The sequence below is a fragment of the Gossypium arboreum genome, chromosome 5 (genome assembly GCF_025698485.1).
Source record: "Gossypium arboreum isolate Shixiya-1 chromosome 5, ASM2569848v2, whole genome shotgun sequence".
Lineage (NCBI taxonomy): Eukaryota > Viridiplantae > Streptophyta > Magnoliopsida > Malvales > Malvaceae > Gossypium > Gossypium arboreum.
The window spans coordinates 2,695,576-2,722,092 of NC_069074.1; the positions used below are offsets into that span (position 1 = coordinate 2,695,576).

At 36.1% G+C, this 26,517-nt stretch overlaps 2 protein-coding genes across 4 annotated transcripts; one reads left to right on the top strand and one right to left on the bottom strand.

Moving 5' to 3' along the window:
* The first annotated feature begins 133 nt into the window (after nt 1–133).
* Nucleotides 134–13,559, top strand: LOC108457049 (uncharacterized). 3 transcript variants are annotated; one of them, XM_017755857.2, is made up of 23 exons: nt 134–548; nt 834–1,663; nt 2,628–2,743; nt 3,728–3,936; nt 4,265–4,384; nt 4,780–4,908; nt 5,006–5,131; nt 5,876–5,931; nt 6,025–6,124; nt 6,212–6,329; nt 6,484–6,699; nt 7,211–7,547; nt 8,478–8,571; nt 8,990–9,098; nt 9,297–9,568; nt 9,739–9,866; nt 10,003–10,237; nt 11,187–11,375; nt 11,471–11,760; nt 12,061–12,262; nt 12,338–12,580; nt 12,942–13,033; nt 13,120–13,559. In XM_017755857.2, the coding sequence occupies exons 2-23, from the start codon at nt 840–842 to the stop codon at nt 13,265–13,267; spliced, it is 4,353 nt and encodes a 1,450-aa protein (XP_017611346.1). In that variant the 5' UTR covers nt 134–548; nt 834–839; the 3' UTR covers nt 13,268–13,559. The 3 variants fall into 3 exon arrangements, with proteins under 3 accessions (XP_017611346.1, XP_017611348.1, XP_052884350.1); XM_017755859.2 differs by having other exon boundaries at nt 837–1,663; XM_053028390.1 differs by lacking the exon at nt 134–548 and having other exon boundaries at nt 557–1,224; nt 1,306–1,663.
* A 690-nt stretch (nt 13,560–14,249) lies between these two features.
* Nucleotides 14,250–15,108, bottom strand: LOC108457050 (oleosin-like). Its single transcript, XM_017755860.2, has one exon. It carries the CDS (start codon nt 14,975–14,977, stop codon nt 14,516–14,518), a length of 462 nt encoding a protein of 153 aa, XP_017611349.1. The 5' UTR covers nt 14,978–15,108; the 3' UTR covers nt 14,250–14,515.
* Nucleotides 15,109–26,517: the final 11,409 nt, after the last annotated feature.

The window sequence follows — 26,517 nt, forward strand, 5'->3', positions numbered from 1 at the left end:
TGGGCAAGCAGCTTACGAGTAAGCTTTTTTTCATTTAGCTGGAATCTCTTACACGTGTCTCTCATACTCGCCTTGCTAACAAAATTGCTTTGTCACCCGTTCCCGCAGTCATTAATACCAGAAATCCTTCACAAGTCTCCGTTACATCACAGCGTCAAAAAGCTCACCGTAAGTAACTGTCCAATCACGTACGAAGCTAAGATACCATGTGGGTAATTCAAGCAAATCCTGATGCTGCGGTTTGCTCTCCAAGTTACGCGCCTTTCACTCGATTCTCAATTTCCCCGCGCGTAAATTTCACTCCTAGATATTAATTAATGGTTTAAACTTAAAAGCGCAACTTTTTTATTAATCTCAAGACTTAAGAGTATGTCTACGCCGTCGTTTGGAAGAACACTTTTGCCAGAAGGTTGCTTGAACGATCTTTAAGAAAAGTTTAAACTTTGAAGAAGCTGATTACATGTACACATTTGACTGGATTCGAAAAGTCAAACCTGGGGAAAGAAACTACCCTAACAAATCAAGATTTGAAAAAGAACCAAGCTCATGTAAGCTTAACCATTCTCTATCTTTTCCTTCATATTCTTCTACGCAATATTTTTTTTTTGTTGTTGTTGCAGAGAGTCAGAGGGAAATGCTTTTTTGAATTTTTATAAATTTCGGAAAATTTGGACGATCAAAATCTATAGCAAATAGTACTAAAGTTAGTTTTTCATGGTGGTTTCACATTTCAATGGTTGTTGTTGCTGTTGTTGTTGATCCTGTATGCTTCCGAATCAACGAATTTATTCGAAAACTGAATCTTAACCCTATATTCTAATGAATTTCATCAGCAGGGAATGGCTCGATTACACTCTCGCTTTCTTCATTGCTTAACCTTCGTCTTCTACACCACACTAATCTCTCATTCCTCTTCGACCCTCGAATCGGATTTTTCTATAATCGATTCGGATTCGGAAGTTCTTTTGTTCCATCAAGATTACTCTCCTCCGGCACCTCCTCCTCCGCCTCCTCACCCCCCGTCGGTATCATGCACTAATGACCTCGGCGGGATAGGTTCACTGGATTCCACGTGTAAGATTGTGGCCGATTTGAATCTAACTCGTGACGTCTACATAGCGGGAAAGGGTAATTTCTACATCCTCCCCGGAGTTAGATTCCATTGCCCCTCTTTGGGCTGTTCCGTCACCGTAAACATCAGCGGGAACTTTTCCTTAGGCGAAGGTTCGACTATAGTCACTGGCACTTTTCAGCTCGGGGCTTATAACGCTAGTTTTTATAATGGATCGGCCGTGAACACTACAGGATGGGCGGGAGATCCACCTCCAGAGACGAGTGGAACACCTCAGGGATTGGCAGGAGCGGGCGGAGGTCATGGGGGCCGTGGGGCTTCTTGTATCGTGGAGGATGGGAAGCTACCGGAAGATGTCTGGGGAGGAGATGCTTATTCATGGTCATCGCTGCAGAATCCCTGGAGTTATGGGAGTAAGGGAGGTACAACGAGTAAGGAGGTGGATTACGGAGGGGGAGGTGGTGGCCGGGTGAAAATTATAATTAAAGAGTTGTTGGAGATGAATGGGAGCTTGTTGGCGGATGGGGGTGATGGAGGGAGTAAAGGAGGTGGAGGATCAGGTGGTAGCATCTACATTAAAGCTCGTAAAATGTAAGGGTTCTCTCTTGTTAAGTTTGTTTCTTGAAGTTCTTTTAGTTACAAGAGTTGGATGGTTGTTCTGTTGTGTTCGTTTGGTAATAAAAAAAGAACGTAGGAAATAAAGAGAAGAAATAATTACAAATTAGTTTATGATTAGAGTCTTAAGATACTGTTTATATGAGCCTGATAAGGATAACTTTTAGGAGTGTTATGATTCTAACTAGTTAATCACTTGCTGAAAGCATTGAACTTTGTTCGTGTCGAACTTGTAGTTAAGACTAGAAAACTGTAAGATACTTTACCGAGATATCTTCTAACCATCAGACCATGGAACAGTAGTGATGAAAATTCTATTAGGCTGGAAAAGGCATCAACTGCTATGAACTTGTGATTATGAATTGGACTCATTTGGTAAACCTCTTAAAGCTCTATTACTTCTCCATGATGTATGCCAACCAGAGTGCAGGACGTTAATGAAACACACCCTCAAATTCACTTTTCTTTGTTTTTGAACAAAGCCTTACTTCATCAGAGAACCACTTGCTATTCATTGCAAATGTCTAATGACTGGATGTGAATGCTTGTGGATTTGTAAAATGCACCTTCAATTAAGTTAATATGGAGAGGTTGAAGCTTTCTCAATTAATATGGTGATTTACATTGTTTAAACCCCATTTGTAAGTTGTACGAATGGTATTTAGGTCTAATTATCATTTATTCTCCATTTAGGCCATGCCTGATGCGTCTTTATCTTAGTTTTGTTAATCAAAACTTCTACAAGTGATGGTAGCCTATGAATCCTGTCTTATGTATGCTTAGCACTGTCATATTCTGGAAATAATTTTTTGTCTTTCATTTGAATTATTTGGCTCTTTTACGTTTATAACTATGGGTTAAACGTCACGATATATACCTGGGTATGATTACGGTTTTAATGTTATATTATCTGTTCTTTTTTTGTTTCTGTGAGGAGCAGGACTGGAAGTGGCTGGATAAGTGCTTGTGGAGGTAATGGTTTTGCTGGTGGAGGTGGTGGAAGAGTTTCGGTTGATATTTTCAGCAGGCATGATGAACCAAAAATTGATGTGTATGGTAAGACTTCTCCTGTTTTGCCATCATATGACGGAGTTCAGTATATCTTAAGATTGGGAAATTGAGGCTCTGTTTGGTTCAAGAAAATATTTTTTGTTGTTATATTTTATTTTCATTTTAGAAATTAAATTTCTTTCTTTAATTTCTGAAAATTGATATGAAACATGTTATGGTATCTAATTAGTAAATAATAATTAAATTGAAGTATAATTTTTAGATAAATAACAATGTTATTAATATAATAAAATAAATTTAAACAAACATAAGTGATTAAATAAAAATAAAACAATATTTATTGTTAATAAAATAAAAATCATTGTTAGAAGGGTTCTGCATTATGGATTTGATATTTAAATGTTGTTGAAAAAAATTGTTACCTTAATATGGACTTGAACCGCGGCCAATTCATCAATTATAATTAAATTTAAAAACAAATCCTTGTTTTCCAGTTTTTCAGAACATTTCTAGTGAAATCAATGGTTTTTCAGAACATTTCTAGTGAAATCAATGATTTTTCCCTCCTAATTTTCACATATTTTTATTTTTCAAAAATATCTTTTTACGACTAAACATTTTTTCTTTAGTGATTTCCATTTTCTTCTTTCAAGAAAATGAAAATGAATATGACCTCTATTTTCCGAAACCAAACACACCGTAAAGCGTTCCTGTTATAATGTTTTTACAAACACTTGTTTCCTTTAAAGTTTCTAGGAGGAGGGACAATTTTCAGAACCAGTAAACAAAAGATATACAAGATTTTTGAAATGTTGTTTGAAGCACTTTTTGATGATTATAGTACTTTGAACTGTAGGAATGCCTTTTGATGACAACATAAATGAATAACTTTCATGAAAAATGAACTGTTGTTGGATAATAAACCTGCAAAATGCTTATCTTTATAAGCTTTCTGATATATATCCTTTTCTGCTCCCACTTAGCCCATTTATGTGACAGCTTTCTAATCTATTGATTATCATTTTGCAGGAGGAATTAGTCATGGCTGCCAAGAGAATGCTGGTGCTGCTGGAACCCTCTATGATGCTCTGCCCCGTAGCCTTACTGTTGATAATCATAATCTGGCAACAGTTACAGAAACCCTTCTTCTAGAGTTCCCTCATCGACCACTTTGGACTAATGTCTACATTCGAAATTGTGCGAGGGCCACTGTTCCATTGCTTTGGAGTCGTGTCCAGGTTTGAGAATTTGAAGTCTGTATTTTCGTAACGAGATGTTAGAATATATTAACTCTCAGCATTCATGATTGTTACCCTATTTTGTTAGAGGCTTCAGAGTGTGGCTTATTTTCAAAAATAAATATTTAAGCCAAATGAACTAGGAGTAAATCAAGTTTACTTACCTTTAGTATTTGAAATTCTCTCTTTAAGGTATCCTTTTTCCTTGTATTGAGTTGTTAACCCACTTCTAGTACCTCTTCCTGCATTGTATGTTTCATAAAATTTCAGAAGATATGATTAAGCTTTTCATGAGGAATCTGATTCTAGCATTTTTTTCCTTATATAGGTGCATGGACAGATAAGTCTACTATGCAGGGCTGTGTTGAGCTTTGGGCTAGCACATTATGGGTCTTCAGAATTTGAACTATTGGCAGAAGAACTATTGATGAGTGATTCTGTAATCAAGGTGGCTGATACTTTTTTTTATGAGGAAGTTTTATAATCTTTCTTGTCTCAGTATCAAGATAGCATTGTCCATATTTGCTATTGATTGTCTTTTAACCTCTTATTTTTGTCATACTGCTAAGTCCTTGACTAGTTCACACAACAGAATACCTTTCTTGAAGTAGCTGATTTTATTTTGATTGGAGTTTTATCCATCTGTTGTATCATTGTAGCCATGTATTTCCACTTTCATGTTGTTAACATGTCTTTGTATGCTCTGAATAGAAGCAGCTCTATGATTTCTAATGGGAAGATTATAGATCAGCTATCTCATCTGTTTTCTATTTATATTTGCTTCAGTTTACCCTTTCTGTTCCATTTTTCTATTTAATGATCTCCCTGTTTCTCTTGCATCAGGTCTATGGGGCTTTACGCATGACTGTGAAAATATTCTTGATGTGGAATTCTAAATTGCAAATAGATGGTGGTGAAGATGTTACTGTTGCAACATCATGGCTTGAGGCTAGTAATTTAGTTGTTCTCAAGGTGTTTAACCTTTGCACCTTTGCTCTTTCTGTTGCATGTTTCCCTGGATGTAATTATTCTTGACCAATCCTCCCTACCTCTCTCCTTTTATACCCAGGGATCATCAGTCATTCATTCTAATGCAAATCTGGGAGTACATGGACAAGGTTTATTGAATTTATCAGGACCAGGAGATACAATTCAAGCTCAACGTTTGGTCCTATCACTATTTTACAGTATTAACGTAAGTGTTTATTTTGTTCTGGTTTATGATTGGTCATTCTCAGTTCTAAGTTTATAAATTTTATTGGCTGGTGAATTTCTGACGTGGTTAAAATAAAAGCAAAATTAGTTTGCTGAGAACATTTCTGTTTGGTGGCTAAGGTGCATGACTAGTTAAACTTTTATTGGTTTGGCAGAGTTTTAGGTGACAAAGATGCTTCTCTTGTTCTCCATTGGTAAATCATTAAGTTTTACTGGTCTATCTAAACTTGCATTTTCATTTGTCATCCATCTGCATATCTTAAATTTTAATATGGACAATGACTTCTTCATAAGTTTCACCATGATTTGTTATGTTGAGCACAATTAGGGTGTAGGGTTTAGTATATAGTTTTTTTTATGGAAGCCATTTTTGCATGCAAGGGTGACTGGGGATTTAACTGCTATGCTGTTCTTCTTGTCAGAGGATAAGTCGATGTAAATTTCATGTAATTTTTAGTTCTTCTATTGATTTTGTTGCTGCCATATATATGTATCTTGATGCTGATGGATTAGAATTTTTTAATCACCATAAAATGGTTCAATCACCATAACAGCTAAACAGAAAGATGGGCCTCATCTACAGTCTCTTTTATGGTAAATAGTTACAGATGGCATTTACCAGTTTTGATGAATTCTTGCTGCATGGTACATTACTCTGTGCTTGGAGATTTGTATTGATTGTCTTGAATAATTAATGAATTAATTATATCTGTTTTGCATGAAGGTTGGACCTGGGTCTATTTTGCGTGGTCCCCTAGAGAATGCCTCATCTGATGCCATGTAAGTTTTGGTTTTGGTTGTATCACTCTTGTTTTAAGGTGTGTACCATCTTATAAATTGTAATACATCTCACTGTTGTATTTGCCTTGCCAGTACACCGAAGCTTTATTGTGAGCACCAAGACTGCCCCATTGAACTACTTCATCCACCTGAAGATTGCAATGTGAATTCAACTCTGTCTTTTACTCTCCAGGTGTTTATTCAATATGATTGTGCAGTAGTGAACCGAGGAGTATGCTTGCTTCTGCTTATTTAACTGTATCATTATTTCGTTTTTTAGATCTGCCGAGTTGAGGACATCACTGTTGAAGGTCTTATTAAGGGATCTGTTGTTCATTTCCATCGGGCAAGAACAGTATCTGTATGGTCTTCTGGAATAATCAGTGCATCTGGGATGGGTATGTTTCTCCATCAATATTTTAGGTTCTATTTTCTTCAAATCTCTCTATCATGTGTGAATGCACCCTTGCATACATGCATGCAAATGAACTCCTCCATGAAACGGTCTTGTCAACCATCATGTCTTGATAGACCTTTTTTGTTCTTGTACAGGATGCATAGGTGGCGTCGGTAGAGGAAACTTTTTATACAATGGTATTGGCAGCGGTGGTGGCCATGGTGGTAAAGGGGGGCTTGCATGTTATAATGATAGTTGCGTTGAGGGGGGTATCTCGTATGGGCATCGTGAGTTGCCCTGTGAACTTGGCAGCGGAAGCGGAAGCGGAATTGAGGGCCCAGATGATTCGACTGCAGGTGGTGGTATTATAGGTAAGGCCGTTGTGTCATTTATTTTCACCAGCTTATATTTTTGGCTCTTGCATTTTAATTTCTGAAGATTTTGATAACAAGTCTTAGCGGTGGTAGAGAAGTTGTTTTATACTTCAGTGTCTGTTTCTCTGAAATGTTTATGGCTAGCTGAATTCTTAATGACCATCCTGGGAAGCTAGAACTTTACTATTACTGGTTGGTTGATTTCAGTTACTGAAATTTATCTTTAATTTTTTCTTATGATTGAAGAAGTTTGATGATTATTTTAGGTTATAATTTACAGTACGGAATGTTGAAAAAATGTGAACAAAGAAAGCCATGGGACCATGTTTTGAGTTTTTGTACTGTCTTTAGACACTTAGATTAGTAGGAAGGATGAAGGAGGAAGGAAAAGAAGTTTGAATCTAATGGCTGAGCTATACAAATTAGCTCGCATACCAAACAGAGTCCTAGTAAATAGCCACTTTATTTAAAATTTGCTTCTTATTTTCTTGAGATTATGTTTGAACAGTGTTTGGTTCCATGGAACATCCGTTGTCAAGTTTGTCTGTTGAGGGTGCAGTGAGGGCCGATGGAGAAAGTTTTGAAGGAACTGTCTGGAAACAAGAGTATTCTGTTTCTAACGACTCAAGCATAGCTCCTGGGGGTGGCTCTGGTGGTACTGTACTTCTGTTTCTGCATACTTTGACTCTTGGCGAATCTGCTATTCTTTCAAGTGTTGGAGGATATGGTAGTTCCAAAGGGGGTGGTGGTGGAGGTGGCGGTAGGATTCATTTTCATTGGTCATACATTCCCTCTGGTGATGTCTACCAGCCAATTGCTAGGGTGAAGGGAAGCATCCATGCTAGGTTTGTTTCCAATGTAATTTATTTTTTCTGGATGCTAGCTTACCTATGGTCTACACATGCAATAACATTTCTAGGTCCTTGGTATGTTGGGCAATCAATTCTCCGGGTGGTGTATTCCAGAAAATGATATTGCACAATAACTGCTAACCACTATGTAGCTTCTTTTTTGTGAACATGGTTATTGGAGAATATAGATTAAGGGATTATACTTTTAAAAAACTTTATGCTATAATGTTTATATCTTTTATTGGTCCTAGGAATCAAATGGTGCAGCTTTTAAGTTTTTTAACTTATCTTGGAACTCACATTTATGAGTATTTGATCATTATATTATATCATTGCCTTGAAACACCTGGATGGAACTAATCAGTATCTTGATTAAATGGTTTTAGTGGACAATGTTTACAAGAGGTAATATGTTACATTCAGCATGATCACTGCATGCTGAAAGGACATCTTAGTTTGCTATTTTCTTTAACTAGAAACTATGTTGCTGCCTTCTAGTTTTCCCATGGTTAAATCTTGTTGCTAGACGTGTCTGTTGGGCAGGTCAAGCTGGTTTTGGATCAGGCCAATTTGGGTTGGGTTAATCAAGTTCTAAAATTTTCGGTTATTTTGGATTTGGATCATTTCAGGGGTCAATCATTTTGGGTTCAAGTTGCTTGGGTTTAGGCCATTCAATTTTTTGGGTCAAATCATTTTCGGTTACATTTTCAGGTCTTTTGGGTTTGAGTAATTTCCGGTTTTGCTTGTTTTTGGGTTTATGCTCTTGACTTTTTCTTGTCAAATCAGGTTGGATTGGGTATAGATTTGGGTTAATCAAATCTAGTTTTTGAGTTTGGGTGAGAATTGACAAGTTTACTTTTAATAGATGCTTGTGTACAAGTTAGTCATCTTGATAACCTGGTGATGTGTTGATTATTTTTACAGGGGAGGACTAGGTAGAGACAAGAGTGGTGTTGGAGAAAATGGAACTGTGACTGGTAAAGCTTGTCCAAAGGGGCTTTATGGGACATTTTGTGTCGTAAGTAGGCAATTCTGTAGCATTTGAAAATTTTCAGATTCTTTTTGTTTAACATTGCATATGATAGTTGGTGCTAACCTTTTAATTGAAGACCCCAGATCATTAAAATATTTCAACAAACAAATTCACATGAATTCTATATTGAATTGTTTCCACTTTTTAAGGAGGGCAGTTCTATCCAGTCCACTTCTTCTTTCTGAATTAATGGGCAATTTATTACGAATGAAACTTCTTTACCGAGTATATTTTGTTCTGATAGTATGTAACTAACATAATGCTGTCCTCCAAATTCGTTGGAGCAAGTCTTATCTTTCATCTCTTTGTATTAGTATGTAAAATCTTTTTTCTTCATTTTAACTGATACAAATTGGGTTAATACTTTCAGTTGTTGAGTTTGTTAACTATTTATGTTGTCTAGGAATGCCCTGCTGGTACTTACAAGAATGTCACTGGATCTGATCGTTCTCTCTGTCATCGTTGCCCTGCTTCTGAGCTTCCCCATCGTGCCATTTATATTGCTGTACGAGGTACATTCAGATGCTGTCTTTATGGAGTGGATTTTATCTGATATGAGATTCAAATGGCATACTGCTCTTATACTGCAGTTTTTGGAATTTTTGTACCGTCTTTAGACACTTAGATATCACGTGCTATTTAACAAAAATTAATTTCAATTTTTTTTTCTTCAGAATTTTAATTAATATGCAAGACTTCCTCCTTCACAGGTGGTAACGCTGAAACACCTTGTCCTTATGAATGCATTTCTGACAGATATGACATGCCACACTGTTATACAGCTCTTGAAGAGTTAATTTACACATTTGGAGGACCTTGGTTATTTTCTCTTCTACTTGTTGGTCTGCTTATCCTCTTAGCATTGGTGCTTAGTGTTGCACGCACGAAATTTGTTGGGGTTGATGAACTACCTGGCCCTTCTCCCCCTCAGCATGGTCATCAGATAGATCATTCTTTCCCATTCTTGGAGTCATTAAATGAGGTATAATTTTTCTATATTGATTCTTTTTTTATTTAATAGAATTCCTGGCCTTCTATGCTGTTGTTGGTATTTTTGTTATTATTATTATTTTCTTCATACAAATTCCTTGTTCTTTTGAAAATTATACCCCCTTGTTGCCTTCAATTGTGCCTTCTTTTCTCCCATTTCAGGTAATGGAAACAAACAGAGCTGAGGAGTCCCAGAGTCACATCCACAGAATGTATTTCATGGGTCCTAATAGTTTCAGTGAACCTTGGCATCTGTCTCACACTCCTGCAGAAGAAATAAAGGAGATTGTGTGAGTATATTTTTAACTTTTCTGTTGAATTGCTTTTCATGCTGCAATTTGTAATCTTCCATCATGCTGCGTACTGGGTTTTATTAATATTTAATTATGATTGTTATACATTGAATTTACGTCCTTGCCCTGGCAGATATGAGGGTGCATACAGCATATTTGTGGATGAGATTAATGCAATAGCTGCCTACCAGTGGTGGGAAGGTGCAATTTACACCATTCTCTCTATTCTTGCATATCCTGTTGCTTGGTCATGGCAGCAATGGCGCCGAAGAATGAAATTGCAACAATTACGTGAGTTTGTGCGATCAGAATATGACCATGCTTGCTTACGTTCTTGCCGTTCTAGGGCTCTCTATGAGGGGATTAAGGTCACTATTTACTTCTCTTGGTCTAACTTATTTACTATTGTGACCTTTCTTTTAACTTGATTTACATCTCTTAGTTGTTTTAGCTCCATCATTTTTCTGTTTTCTGACCACCATCCTTTTGTAAATAAACTATTTTGACATTTTTGAGGATCGAGATAGATCCTTCTATGCTTTGAGCTCTTTCTAGTTTGATTGTTAAACATTTTTATTTTCTCATTCTTATGCATATCACCTAGAGGCAGAGTAGATAAACTTCCTGTCTGTTCTTGTGTGATATCCTGATGTTCTCATCAGTTTGGGATTTAAAAAAAAAAAAGTTTTCAGTTCAATTTGCTTTATAAAGAAGATACCAGATTTTGTTTCCAATTGACGAGAACAAAGTAATACATTGTTAGATGTAGGCTACATAGCTACATTTTTGCATGTGAAATGATTAACCAAGTGCAAAGTATATCATCAAGTTGAGCTAGTGCTATATCTGGCAATATAGTTGCTTTGAGTCAAAAAGGCAGAGTAGATAAACTTCCTAGCTGTTCTTGTGTGATATCCTGATGTTCTCATCAGTTTGGGATTTTAAAAAGAAAAAGTTTTTAGTTCAATTTGCTTTATAAAGAAGATACCAGATTTTGTTTCCAATTGACGAGAACAAAGTAATACATTGTTAGATGTAGGCTATATTGCTACATTTTTGCATGTGAAATGATTAACCAAGTGCAAAGTATATCATCAAGTTGAGCTAGTGCTATATCTGGCAAAATAGTTGCTTTGAGTCCAAAAGGCTAAAAAAAGGGACACCATTTTAACAGGCCTTACAATTTAAAGTTTTTGGAATTTATGCATTAACTCTGTACACTCTTTTAACAGTTCTTCAATCTTGATACGAGAGTGGTTAAAACCCAATCTTTTAGTGTAGCTTCAAGCTTGAAATTCTGGTATTTGATCACTGTAGGTATCTGCAACTTCTGATTTGATGTCGGCTTTTGTGGACTTCTTCCTTGGTGGAGATGAAAAGAGAGCAGACCTTCCCCCTCGCCTCCCTCAAAAGTTCCCTATGGCTATAATTTTTGGAGGTGACGGAAGTTACATGGCTCCATTTTCCCTTCAAAATGATAACATTCTTGCCAGTCTTATGAGTCAGGTTATTTCTCAGATTTTAACCATGTAATTGGTGAAAGGTAGGTTTCATCTTGCAAATTTTAGTTTTAATGGAGTTATGTTAATTATTTCTTACAGTTGGTGCCCCCTACAACTTGGTACCGACTGGTGGCTGGTTTGAATGCACAATTACGCTTGGTTTGCCGTGGATGGCTGACAGTAACATTTCGACCTGTCCTGCAATGGCTTGGAACACATGCTAATCCTGCTTTGAGGAACCATGGTGTACGCATTGAGCTTGCCTGGTTTCGCAGTGCACCTGGTGGTTATTGCCAGTACGGACTTTTGGTGTATTCTGTTGAAGAGGAAAATGGACATATATCGTTGGGAAATACCAATGGAAGAGTCAGAACTGAGCTACATTCAAGGTAATACATCTGTGTTTTGTGCACCATTTTTTGTCTGAACTTGGACGTTCAATTTCATGTTGTTGGTACCAAAGTCATTTTGGCATATTTTGATATACCTCAGCACTGGAATAGGATGAGCTGTAGGGAGTCCCAGACAGAAGCACGAGGAACTTAGTTTAAGAGTAGTTATTGTTTTAGTGTCTGATGGAAAGAAATTCAGATTCTTTTCAAATGTCAGTGTGCACTAGCACGCATATGATGGAATCATTTGCTGCAATTATATGACATTTAACCTGGTTACTTTCCTATGTCCTTCAGCTTGAACACCACATACATGCAAAATCAATCTGATTATCCAAGAGAAGATGCACTTTTAACCCTAGGCAATGAAGGTTTTGCAAAGCAGAAGAGTTACGGAGAGCTTATAGATGCTAACAGCTTACAAAAGCTTGAGGATAAGAGATATATCTTTTACCTTCTCTCGTTATTAGTTCATAATACTAAACCTGTTGGTCACCAGGTAGCTCACACAAATTTTAGTTTGCATTAATTTTTATTAACAAATCTTTCAGTAACACCTTGTTTACAATTGCAGGATCTCGTTGGCCTAGTCATATCAATGCTACTTTTAGGAGATTTTAGCTTAGTGTTGCTTACATTCCTCCAGTTGTATTCAGTATCATTGGTGGATGTCTCTCTGGTTTTGTTTATCATACCTCTCGGCATTCTTCTTCCATTTCCTGTTGGCATAAACGCTTTATTCAGTCATGGGCCAAGGCGTTCTGCAGGTCTTGCACGTTTCTATGCTTTATGGAACATAACATCCTTGATTAATGTTGTAAGTTCCGGAATCTTTTAATGAAAATTTTACTTGATTAAACTGCTGCTTGTTTTGGGTTTATTTTCCTACAATTCTTTGACAAAGTGTAAGCTTGATATACTTGTTGCTTGTTTTCCTACAAATCCTATAGAGGTACTCCTCAAGTATTGGAAATCCATAACTAGTATACATTAATTTCAGAAGTAACTATATTGCAAAAGGGTTGATAATGATGAATCTAAATAGCATTCATACCCCAATTCCCCTCCCCCTGCTTTTCTTGCTCCTATCAAGTGATATTTAATGACTAGATGAATTGTTTTTTCCCCCTCCCAATTATCTTATCTTTTTACTCTAATATTGTCTCATCTTTCATCAGGTTGTTGTGTTTCTTTGTGGGTATATCAACTATAACAGTCGGTCATCATCGAGTATAAGAACTCCAAGCCTTCAGCCGTGGAATATTAACATGTAAGTTGATGTTTTAGCAGTTGCAAAGGAAATTTTAACTGTGATAAAATTCTAGCTTTAAACATGGGTGTGGGTTTTGGATGCAGGGACGAAAGTGAATGGTGGATTTTTCCTTCTGGATTGGTTTTGTGTAAACTTTTCCAATCACAACTTATAAATTGGCATGTTGCGAATCTGGAGATTCAAGATCGCTCATTGTATAGTGATGATTTTGAGCTATTTTGGCAGTCATGACTCATCAAGTCAAACACACACTTACATGTTAACAAGGTTCTTTTGTTCAATTTTTTTTGTTCCATTTTTTGCATGTAATTCGAAGTGTAACAAAGTCACTTCTTGACTCAGTAGAAGAAATAGGAACAGAGGAGAAAAGAAATCGAAAAATAAATATTAGGGACATAGTGTGATGATGGCATTCATTCATGTAAGTTCTCAATGTTTTCCTTATAATTTTGGGAGTTCCAAATTCCAATGTAAATAACCAATTGGGGTATATACTAATGCTTTAGAGAATTCATTTGTGTGATCTTTTTGTGCCAAGTTCACAATCTTGTTTCATTTCTTGAAACTTCTTAGGCCAGGAACACTACAATATTACAATCTATAGTTTCTTTCTACATTTAAGAAGCCCCTTTTTCCAAGTGAATCAATTTCTCCTCTAGGTTATGCACAACCGACGTGACCATCTTAAAATGGAAAGAGTTTAATCTATTCACAATCCCTATTCTTGGGATTCACAAGATTAATAAAATAAAATAAAAAAAGAGTTTAACATTAGGGTGCGAAGCAACTTCTTTTCTTTGTATATTACCGTTGAGTTTGATAAGACGAACATAAGATTCAAGAACTGAGACACCAAATGGCAAGAATGCAAGTTGATACGAAAATTGTACACAAACTAATGGCAATAATGTAAAGTTAAAGTAATGAAGAGCGCATGGCTGGATTGTTTAATTGGAGTCTAGGGTAGCCATTGGTTCTTTTGTTTTGTTTCAGTTCTGTTTTCGCTTGCTTCAGATTTAGGCCCTTCTTAGATATCTTTCCAGCGACCCCATTATTTAGGTTTTTTCGGGGCTTTTAAAATTGGTTTGCACTGCTGCGAGGAAAACAGAGATTCAAGCTGAGATCGATCGGTGGGTCGGACTCTATTAATTCATGTGAACATTATAACACGCGCTTATGATTTCACGTAGTCCAAAGTCGCTTGTCTGATAGCTATTTAAATATCTTCCTTATTATTTAATCCAAAAAAACCCTGGTTTTTGCATCATCTAAATGATGTAACTGAACTTCGAAACTCAAACTCTATTGCTTTAACACAATGAGAAACTTATTAACAGAGAAACGAGATTCTGAGCTACAATGGAACCCTGCTAACACCACGAAGCTTAGAAAACAGATGGTTTACGATGCATGCATGCATGCAAATTTGATCAAACAAAGACAACAACCATGCCTTAAGGCTTAAACTAATAATTATTACTATAGTTCAACTTCAAGATCGTTCCCCTTGTGCAACCTCCAGAACTTATGCTTCACATAGTGGGCATACTCCTTAGCCTTCTCCGTCACACCGCTCGTCATACTTGCAAGCATATCCCTTGCATAATCAAGCTTATCCGCACCTAGTGGGTGCTTCCCTTGCACGTAATTATAGATCCACGATAACGCGGTGATGGCTCCCACGCCACACCCGCCAGAAAACAAGAACCCAGTAATCACCAAGAAGATGACTATGGCAGAGGGGACTAGAACTGTACTAAACAACACCATAACTGGCGTCGCCATAATCAGGGCAATCACAGTCCAGGTCAAGGTTAATCCTGACAAGAAAAGCAACGTTGCACTCAGTGTGGTTGCTGTTAAAAACTTGGCCGTCGGCCGAGATGATGGAACTGACTCGTACAGCTTCTGAGTCATGGGTTTGTTTTGATCATTCGACATGATGAACGATCCTGATCGTACAACAGAAAAAGAAAAAGGAAGTGAGAAAAATGAAAGAGGGTTGCAGAGCTGAAGAGAGAACCGTGGTGGTGGCAGGCATTATAAGGAGGGAGGTGAAGTATATATTTATGGTTGTATTTACTATTTTTTTTAAAATTATTTTTTAATATTTAAAATTTTAATATTAAACTTATAACATACGTGCGTATCGTATATCTAGAAATGTGTAATTTTGTGGGTGGGTCTGGGCAGTGTGGCGCGTGTTTGGTCGAGCACCACTGCATGGGTGGGACTTGATGAGGATGTGACGCATGCTTCGGGGGTTTTATACTCAATTGGGTTAAAAAAAATTTAAAATACCAAAATAGTGTGTCAGATATATTATTTATGAAAATGGGTTGTTTATTTGGGTCGAGCCTACCTGACAGGCGCGATCTATTTTTTTAATAATATAATTTTTTTTTTAAAATATTTTTTTATTATATTTTAATAATTTTTAAATTTTTAAAATTCAGTCGGGTCAAAACCGGGTCGAGCCAGACCCGGAGGCACGACCTGTAACATTCTGAAATAGGGCCTAAACGGAATAGTGGTTGCGAAACCACAAATTCGGGGTAGAAAAAAATTTATTTTATTATTATTTTGAGGTTCATGGTATGATTACATGATTGTGCGAAAATTTCGTAATAAAATTCTATGCATAAAGTGCTTAAGTTGAGGTTAGGGACTAAATCGAATAATTTGCAAAACTTGCATTCTAGAAGTTTTTAGTATGAAATTATTTTGGAATATTAATTAGGAGATCTTAAATGGTAATTTGACCAATTTTAAGTTCATGGACAAAATTAGGACATGGAAGGAATTTTTGAAAGTTTAGTAAGGAGGGCATTTTGGTCATTTGGTTATTAACATTAATAAAAGGTAAAAAGATGATAAAATTGTATCATCTTCTTCAAGTTACCAATAGAACCTTACCTCTCTCCATAGTGGGGTTTTTTTCCCAACTTTCAAGCTTCATAGTAAGTGATTCCAAGCCCCGTTTTTAATGATCTTTACATTTTTTAAGTCCCGGTAGCTCGATAAAGCTTATGCTAGCAATAATTTAAGTTAGGAATCAAATTTGGAAAAATACCCATAGGTAAAATTTGTGTATTTTGATGTTTTATGATGGAATATGAGGTTTTAAATTATGTTAGACAACTTGTGCTACTTGGTTTTAAGTGAAAACGAGTAAAAAGGCTTAATCGGTAAAAATACCTAATAGTCATAAGTACATGTTAGTGTGTGAATTTGATGTTGTCATAGAAGGGAAAAATGATCAGCATGTCATAAAACATAAGAAAATAGGATGAAGTTTAATTTACGAGCCTTGGGGAAAAAGTGCAAATATGTGAAAGTTTAGGGCAAAATGTAATTTTTCCAAAGTTTGAGTAAAGGGTTGTTTTGATAAATGTTGATATTAAATAAGCTAAATTTGCTATTATAGATCAAGAAGAGCGAAATTGAGAGTAGATCGGGAAAAGAAAAGTAAAGGACTAAATTGTAAAGTTTAGTCACATTTTGTATCGAGGTAAGTTTACAATAAATAAATGCAATATTCTTTTATTTTACATTATTATTGTCAATTTCCAGCATTTATATATTTATGTTATGAAAATATTTAAAGTCGAATTTAAGGTGAAGTGACAGAGAAAAGTGTTAGAAAGCCGGTTGAACCCTAGGAATGTTAGGATATTAGGGTTGTGGGATGTAATGAAATGAGCCATGTAAGTCCATATTAGAAATATGGCTTTGGAGACAGGATTGAGCCATGTAAGTCCATATTATATATGGCATTGGAGACAGGAATAATTCATGTAAGTCCAAGTCAAAGACATGGCATTGGCAGGATATTGATAGACAGGAACGACCCTAGTATCCTTAGTATTCCGAGTGGTTCAACGGGTCAGGATACGAGTTAAATTACAGTGAATTAACAGCAAAGGAAAAGTAGATTATACTTATGAAAAATGAAAGGTCAGGTAAGAAAGAAGGTAAGGGAATAAAGAAGAAGATAGAAATTAAGAAGTAAAGAAATTTATGATGTTAGATGATATTATGCATAATTATCCATTATGTTGAATGTTGTGATTTATTTGCTTGTAAGCTTACTAAGCCTAGTGCTTAATCTCTTTATTTTCTTCTTCTTATAGTACTTATCTAGCCACTCGGGGATCGAAGGAAACGTCGGAGGCCGATCACACTATCAAAGAAATAACTCGGTATAATTAGACGTTTTGTTTTGTGTATGGCATGTATAGAAACTTAGCCACTTTTGGTATAATATGAACAATGAATGATGTGTAAATACTTGCTAGTGATTAGCTAATAAAATGGCCGATGATATGCATGTTTATTAATATGTATGATTGAAGGGTGATTATCACATGAAAATTATGAAAATGTGAAAGTAACCTAAAAACAGATTCAAGTAACAGCAATAACATAACTTTGAAAAATCACTAAAAATTGTATAAATATAGTTTGAAGATGAATAATATATGAAATTAAATCTTATTATGTCTATTTTCTTATGGAATAAGAAAAATAGGTAAAGGTATTATATTTCATGATATATCTGAGTTTTAGTGAAACAGGGTCAGAGCGATTTTTGGACCCCCTATTTCAACTTTGGAAATTCACCATAAATTTTACAAAACTAGTTAGAAGGTATACTTTATATGGTTATAATCCTTGTTGAGTCTAGTTTTAATAGAAACAAACGTCTTAGTGATATGAATTTTGTACAGGAAGAAACATGGTTCATAGTAACAAGAGGTTAGTGCAGTCGAGTTTTGAAACAGGGGAAACTTTAACTAATAAACTGTACTAATTGGCCAAGTCAAAAATCTATAAAAAAAAATTAGTAGATAGATATATGAGTCTAGTTTCAGAAAAAATTTTCGGATCTTAATTTCGAGTTTTGAAACTCAAGATATGAATTTTTAGGCGACTACGACGCAGAATGGCAGCACATTCCGAAAAGCTTAAATAAACAATTTAAACCTATTTAAGGGATAGATTAAGTTTAGTAATGCCTCGTGCTCGATTCTGGCAACAGTCTCGGGTAAGGAGTGTTACATTTATTGGTATCAGAGCAGGTTTAGTCGGTTCTCGGAACAGTTAGTGTGAGAAAAAGTCTAGCTATACATGCCATACTTGTATTTTGATAGTGTGACGACTCACGACGATTTTTTAAAAATATTTTTTTATAGTAATGGATCCCAAGTAGCTGGTGATGATGATGTAGAAAGTAATGCTTTGCTTCCACGAAGGGTAGCGCCATCGAGAATAGGCCAGAATAGTTGATCGGGAGGAGTGACTCGAAAGCTCTCTCCGAGCTTTGAATGATTTGTTTGCCGAGTTCGTCGCATGCGAATCCGGCAGATTAGACCTCCACCCCTCATGATTCTCGGGCTATCCATGTAGCTCAAGCTTCCCCGATCCGCAGTGCAGTGGTAAGAGAAAACCACCAGTTGATAGAATCAGAAACAAGGGCGAAGAGTTCTGAGCAACAAAAGATGATGATGTAGAAAGAGCAGAATTTTGGTTAGAAAATACTATCAGAGTCTTTGACGAATTATCTTGTACACTCGAGGAATGTATGAAATGTGTAGTATCACTTCTTAGAGACTCAGCCTACTATTGGTGGAAGACACTTGTATCAGTTGTACCGAAAGAGAGGGTCACTTGGGATTTCTTTTAGGAAGAATTTCGTAAAAAGTACATCAGTCAGAGGTTTATTGACCAGAAGAGAAAGGAATTCCTGGAATTGAAACAAGGCAATATGACGGTGACCAATTATGAGCGTGAATTTGTCAGGCTCAATAAATATGCTCAAGAATGTGTGTCCACAAAGGCTATCCTGTGTAAAAGGTTTGAGGATGGGTTAAATGATGATATCCGACTGTCATTGGGTGTCCTAGAAATAAAAGAGTTCGTTATTTTAGTTGAGAGAGCACATAAGGCGTAAGAGCTATTAAAAGAAAAGGCAAAGTTGAGACAGAGACACAAGATACAAAGAAGAGACAGATGAGCGAGATCATTTCGTGCTACATCCAAGAGGCCCAAAGAGTTTTCTACCAGATCTAGCTTTTCAAAGAGGCAATCTAGTCGAATAGAGGTAGTAGATTTAAGGATCCGAAGGCTCGGACCACCTCGACTACGAGTGTAGGTAATGTCGACAGGGTAGATCGTGGTGTCCACGGTGTGGTAGACTTCATTATGGTCCTTGTCGGGCAAAGCGAAAATGTTTGCTATAAATGTGGTGCTCCAGATCATTTTGTACGAGAATGTCCGAAGTGGCTAGCCGAGAGGTAACACAGAGTGCTAGATTCGAAATGCTCCTACTAGAGGCGATCATCGAGGCAACCGGAGTAGGAGCAAGTAATGAGGTACCTCTAGAGATTCTACTGTGAGACCGGATGTTAGAGCCCTGCAAGGACTTATGCTATTCGCACGCCAAGAGGCATCCTCCCCGATGTGATTACGGTACATTTTCTCTACATGATATTAATGTCATTGCTCTGATTGATCCGGGTTCAACTCATTTTTATGTTTGTATGAAATTGATGCCTAGTATAAGTATGCCTATAGAATCTACAGAATTTGTGATTAAAGTATCGAATCCATTAGGCAAGCATGTATTAGTAGATAAAGTATGTAGAAATTGTCCTTTAATGATTAGAGGCTACTGTTTTTCGGCCGATCTCATGCTATTACCATTTGATGAGTTTGATGTGATTCTTGGTATGGATTGGTTGACTACACATGATGTGATAGTGAATTGTGGAAAGTAATTCATTGAGTTGAAGTGTGAAAATGGTGAAATTCTTCGGGTTAATTCAGAAGAGTCAGATAGTTCATTTCCATAATTTCGTTATGTCCGCTTCGTAAATACTTGAGAAAAGGGTATGAAGCTTATCTTGCTTTTGTGTTGAACACTAAAGATCCAGAATTGAAAATTGAATCAGTGCCTGTGGTATGTGAGTTTCCCGATGTGTTTCCGGAAGAACTACCAGGTTTGCCTCCTGTTAGGGAAGTTGAGTTTAGTATTGAGTTGATTCCAGGTACCACGCCCATTTCTATTGCTCCTTATAGAATGGCTCTATTGGAATTGAAAGAATTGAAAGCTCAGTTGCAGAAATTAACAGATAAAGGCTTTGTAAGACCCAGTAGTTCACCATGGGGTGCACCAGTGCTATTTGTGAAAAAAAAAGACGGATCGATGAGATTGTGCATAGATTATCGGCAACTTAACAAGGTAACAGTAAAGAACAAGTATCCATTGCCTAGAATTGATGATTTGTTTGATCAATTGAAGGGAGCTACTGTGTTTTCCAAGATAGATTTGAGATCCGGATACTATCGATTCTGAGTTAAAGAGTCGATGTCCTCAAGATCGCTTTCGACTAGGTATGGTCATTATGAGTTCCTTGTGATGCCATTTGGCTTGACTAATGCTCCTGCCATTTTCATGGACTTAATGAACCGAATTTTTAGACCATACTTAGATAAGTTTGTAGTTGTGTTCATTGATGATATTTTGATTTATTCTCATGATGAGACTGAGCATGCAGAGCATTTGAGAACAGTTTTACAAATTCGAGAGATAATCGGTTGTATGCCAAGTTCAAAGAAAAGTGAGTTCTGCTACGAAGTTGGTTTTCTTGGACATATTGTCTCGGTGAAGGTATTAAGGTTGATCTGAGTAAGATTTCAGCCATTGTTGATTGGAAGCCTCCTAGAAATGTATCGGTTAGAAGTTTTCTTGGTCTTGCTGGATATTATAGACGATTTGTGGAGGGATTTTCCATGATAGCTACCCCGTTGACGAGACTGCTACGGAAGGATGTTAAGTTTGAATGGACTGATAAGTGCCAACAAAGTTTTGACAAGTTAAAAGCATTGTTGACGGAAGCTCCTATCTTAGTACAGCCGGAACCGGGTAAAGAATTTGTGATTTACAGTGATGCATCCTTGAATGGGCTCGGTTGTGTACTCATGCAGGAAGGAAAGGTAATTGCTTATGCCTCTAGACAATTGAAGCCACATGAGAAAAATTATCCGACACATGATTTAGAGCTAGCTGCTATTGTATTTGCATTGAAGATTTGGAGACATTATTTGTATGGTGAAAGGTGCCGGATATTTACCGATCATAAAAGCTTGAAATACTTGATGACTCAAAAAGATTTGAATTTGAGGCAAAGAAGATGGTTGGAATTGCTTAAAGATTATGAGTTAGTGATTGATTATCACCCAGGTAAGGCAAATGTAGTTGCTGACGCTTTAAGCAGGAAACTTTTATTTACATTGCGAGCTTTGAATACCAATTTAGCCATGTCAGATGATGGTTCTATTTTAGCTGAATTTAGAGCTAAACCGGTATTTCTTGAAGAGATTTGTGAAGCTCAGAAAGATGATAATGAGTTACAAGCTAAAAGAGTTCAATATGAGTCAGGCATAGAATCAGATTTCTGGATTGGTTCTGATGGTTGTTTGATGTTTAGAGACAGAATTTGTGTACCAAAGAATGATGAGCTTATTCGGAAGATTTTACAGGAAGCACATAGCAATTCCTTATCTATTCATCCAGGCAGTACAAAAATGTATAATGATTTGAAGAAATTGTATTGGTGGGTAAGAATGAAAAGAGATTTGAGTTTGTTTCTAGATGCTTGATTTGTCAACGGTAAAGGCGAACATCGGTACCCTGGATTATTGCAACTTGTGCTAGTTCGGAATGGAAATGGGACGAGTTACTATGGATTTTGTGACAGGATTACTGTTAACACTGAAAAAGAAAGATGCAAGATGGGTTGTGATTGATAAGCTAACTAAGTCACTCATTTTATCCCAATCCGTATGGATTATTCACTTGACAAGTTGGCGAGTTATACATTTCGAGATAGTTAGACTACATGGAGTGCCATTATCGATCATTTCGACAGAGATCCAAGATTTACTTCACGGTTCGGAAGAAGTTACAAGAGGCTTTAGGTACAAAGTTGAGTTTTAGTACGGCTTTTCACCCTCGAACCGGTGGTCGATCGAGAGAGTTATTCGTACTTGAAGATATGCTTAGATGTTGTGTATTAGAATTTCAAGGTAGTTGGGAAAAATACTTACCATTGGTAGAGTTTGCCTACAATAATAGTTATCATCAAGTTTGAAGATGGCACCTTATGAAGCTTTGTATGGACGTAAATGCCGCACACCTTTATATTGAATGAGCTTAAAGAAAGCCGATTCTGGGGTTGATCTAGTTAAAGAAACGGAAGAAAAGTGAAAGTTATCGAAATTGTTTAAAAGCGACTTGACGACGGCGTAAGTCGTATGCAGATTTAAAAAGAAAAGAGATCGAATATCAAGTTGGTGACAAAGTTTTTTTTGAAAGTATCCCCGTGGAAGAAAGTTCTCAGATTTGGCAAGAAAGGCAAACTAAGCCCACGTTTTATTGGACCGTTTGAAGTGATTGAAAGAGTCGGACCATTAGCATATCGGTTAGCTTTGCCGATTGAGTTAGAGAAGATTCATAATGTATTTCATGTGTCTATGCTACGTCGTTATCGTTCAGATCCGTCACATGTGATTTCTCAAACAGAGGTTGAGATTCAGCCAGACATGACTTACGGTGAAGAACCGGTAAAGATTCTAGCTCGAGAGGTAAAGCAATTAAGGAACAAAAGTATTGTACTTGTGAAAGTACTATGGAATAGACATGGGGTAGACGAGGCTACATGGGAACCCAAGAGGCTATCAAAACAGTACCCATATCTCTTCACAGGTAAGATTTTCGGGACGAAAATCCCTAAAGGGGGGGAGAAATGTAACATTCCGAAATAAGGCCTAAACGGAATAGTGGTTGCGAAACCAAAAATTTGGGGTAGAAAAAAAATTATTTTATTATTATTTTGAGGTTCATGGTATGATTACATGATTGTGCGAAAATTTCGTAATAAAATTCTATGCATAAAGTGCTTAAGTTGAGGTTAGGGACTAAATCGAATAATTTGCAAAACTTGCATTCTAGAAGTTTTTAGTATGAAATTATTTTGGAATATTAATTAGGAGATCTTAAATGGTAATTTGACCAATTTTAAGTTCATGGACAAAATTAGGACATGGAAGGAATTTTTGAAAGTTTAGTAAGGAGGGACATTTTGGTCATTTGGTTATTAACATTAATAAAAAGGTAAAAAGATGATAAAATTGTATCATCTTCTTCAAGTTACCAGCCGAACCTTACCTCTCTCCATAGCTGGGTTTTTTTTTTTCCAACTTTCAAGCTTCATAGGAAGTGATTCCAAGCCCCGTTTTTAATGATCTTTACGTTTTTGAAGTCCCGGTAGCTCGATAAAGCTTATGCTAGCAATAATTTAAGTTAGGAATCAAATTTGGAAAAATACCCATAGGTAAAATTTGTGTATTTTGATGTTTTATGATGGAATATGAGGTTTTGAATTATGTTAGACAACTTGTGCTACTTGGTTTTAAGTGAAAACGAGTAAAAAGGCTTAATCGGTAAAAATACCTAATAGTCATAAGTACATGTTAGTGTGTGAATTTGATGTTGTCATAGAAGGGAAAAATGATCAGCATGTCATAAAACATAAGAAATGTAACGCCCCCTTTACCCGAGACCTTCGCCGGAGTCGAGCACGAGGCATTACTAAACTTATTTGAGCACTTAAACAAATTCAAACAATTTATATCACACTTTCCAGACAAGCTGTCCAACTGCGTTATAGATGCAAAAAAAATCATATCTCGAGTTACAAAACTTGAAATCTAAATCCGTAAATTTTCCCCAAATCTAGGCTCATATATCTACTTACTAATTTTTTTCTAGAATTTTGGTTGGGCCAATTAGTACAGTTTATTAGTTGAAGTCTCCCTGCTTTTAGGGTTCTATTTGCTCGACCCCTATTCACTACGAACCAAATTTCTCCATGTACAGAATTCAAATAACCAAGACGTTTATTTCTATTAAAATATACTCAATAAGTAATCCATACATATATAGTATGACTCCTAATTAATTTTTATAATTTTAATGATTTTTACAAATCAGAATAGGGAGTTCAAAATCACTCGACCTTGTCTCACAAAAATTCAAATATCTCCTGATATGAAAGCCTTTTGCTTACATCGTTTCTTCTATGTGAAACTATATTAAATAAGATTTAATTTCATATTTTATTAAACCTATAATTATATTTTTATGATTTATGGTGAATTTTCAAACTCAGACTACTGCTACTAACCAAAAACTATTTTAGTACAAAATGTTGTTAACTAGTTTATAACATCTTTACTCAATTGGTGTTCTTTTGCTAGATTCAGTTATCGGAGGAGGTGGAGGAGCAACCGGGGGTACTACAGATGTTGAGATAGGGGGAGGAGGTTGCGGAGTCTGATTTCTTTCTCGCACATTCTCATTATACCACTGATTCATGAATCCATAAATCATATTTTTGAGTTCTTGTTCTCGCGTCAATGAAATTGGAGCCTCACTACTTGTTCCTTGTTCAGAGGTTTGTACTCTGCTATTAACTTCTTCTTGCTCAGTTTGTTCTGGTCTATCTGACATCTTTTCAAATCGAAGATAATCTATAATAAAAACAAGGATTAGATCGGATCATACACAGCACACTATCACAGATTTATATGGCATGTAATTCTAGATACTTTTCACATCATACATATTCCGAGAATCGACTAAACCGAAGCTCTGATACCAATAAATGTAACGCCCCCTTTACCCGAGACTGTCGCCAGAGTCGAGCACGAGGCATTACTAAACTTATTTGAGCACTTAAACAAATTCAAACAATTTATATCACACTTTCCGCACAAGCTGTCCAACTGCGTTCTGATGCAAAAAATCATATCTCGAGTTACAAAACTCAAATCTAAATCCGTAAATTTTCCCCAAATCTAGGCTCATATATCTACTTAATAATTTTTTCTAGAATTTTGGTTGGGCCAATTAGTACAGTTTATTAGTTGAAGTCTCCCTGTTTGTGGTTCGGTTGCTCGACCCTGTTCACTACGAACCAAATTTCTCCATGTACAGAATTCAAATAACCAAGACGTTTATTTATATTAAAAATAGACTCAATAAGGAATCCATACATATATAGTATGACTCCTAATTAATTTTTATAATTTTAATGATTTTAATCGAAAAGGGAGCTCAAAATCACTCGACCTTGTCTCACAAAAATTCAAATATCTCCCGATATGAAAGCCTTTTGCTTACACCGTTTCTTCTATGTGAAACTAGATTAAATAAGATTTAATTTCATATTTTATTCAACCTATAATTATATTTTTATGATTTATGGTGAATTTTCAAACTCAGACTCATCTGCTACTAACCAAAAACTATTTTAGTACAAAATGTTGTTAACTAGTTTATAACATCTTTACTTCATTTCATTTAAACTCTATACATGCCATATAAATCTTCAAACATAAAACAAAAGCTACCGGAATTGATCTGGATAGTGTGCTTTGTTGTGTTGATCCGATCTACCCACTTCACTTCAAGTCAATCTACATAAAAATATTAAACACACACAAGTAAGCTTATTGAAGCTTAGTAAGTTCATAGGTTAAAAGTAATGCTTACCAAACATAATATTTCCAAACAATACCAAAACACTTACTAAAGTTTCCTGCGATTCACAACCATTGTTATAATAATTCACATAGTTGAGCTCAACAAGAACAACTACTCAATCTCTTCCATTTGGATCACTTCTCTTTATTTCTTATAATCAAATTAGGAAACGGCTTACGAAATTGAGTACGTCGTTGCTCAATGCCACGATTCACAACTCAGTATGGTTTTCCTCATTGAAATACCATACCTACATTTTCAACTCGGTATGGGAAATGCCATACCTACATTTCTTAACTCGGTATGGATTTGATAATACCATACCTACATTTCACACTTCAAGATGGATAATACCATACCTACATTTCACAACTCAGTATGGATGATACCATACCTACATTTCACACTTTGCCATGGAACAACCATGGTCTTATCCAATCAATTCATCACACGTCACGATACTGACGTACTCAATCCTGCGTTTTCCTAATTTGCATTTCCACATTTATTCTTTCATTAACAAAATCTACACAATCCCACAACAAATTCAGTATATAATAACACATTATAAACTTCAATCATTCACAAATAAACATCTAAATTCAACCATATGAACTTACGCGCTAATTTGTAGAAGATATTGAAATTTAGGGACTATTCCACAACTTTTTCTTTTCCTCGTTCTTTTTTGGATTCTTGATCTATAATATAAAATATTTCTACTCATTAGCATTTATTTGATTTCTATTTCACTTCACAATTTATGCTGTTCAAATTTCGAAATTTCACTTTTACCCCAAAATTTATAGTTTTCACAATTTAGTCCCTACTCAATTCACCCATCAATTGAACTAATTTTTCTCAATTAACA

Excerpts from the sequence above, each read along its gene's own strand:
- LOC108457049 (XM_017755857.2), top strand. The coding sequence starts at position 840 with ATGGCTCGATTACACTCTCGCTTTCTTCATTGCTTAACCTTCGTCTTC. Across the intron at positions 7,548-8,477 it reads AAGGGAAGCATCCATGCTAG|GGGAGGACTAGGTAGAGACA; the intron begins GTTTGTTTCCAA and ends TTATTTTTACAG. Across the intron at positions 9,099-9,296 it reads CATTTATATTGCTGTACGAG|GTGGTAACGCTGAAACACCT; the intron begins GTACATTCAGAT and ends CCTCCTTCACAG.
- LOC108457050 (XM_017755860.2), bottom strand. The coding sequence starts at position 14,977 with ATGTCGAATGATCAAAACAAACCCATGACTCAGAAGCTGTACGAGTCA.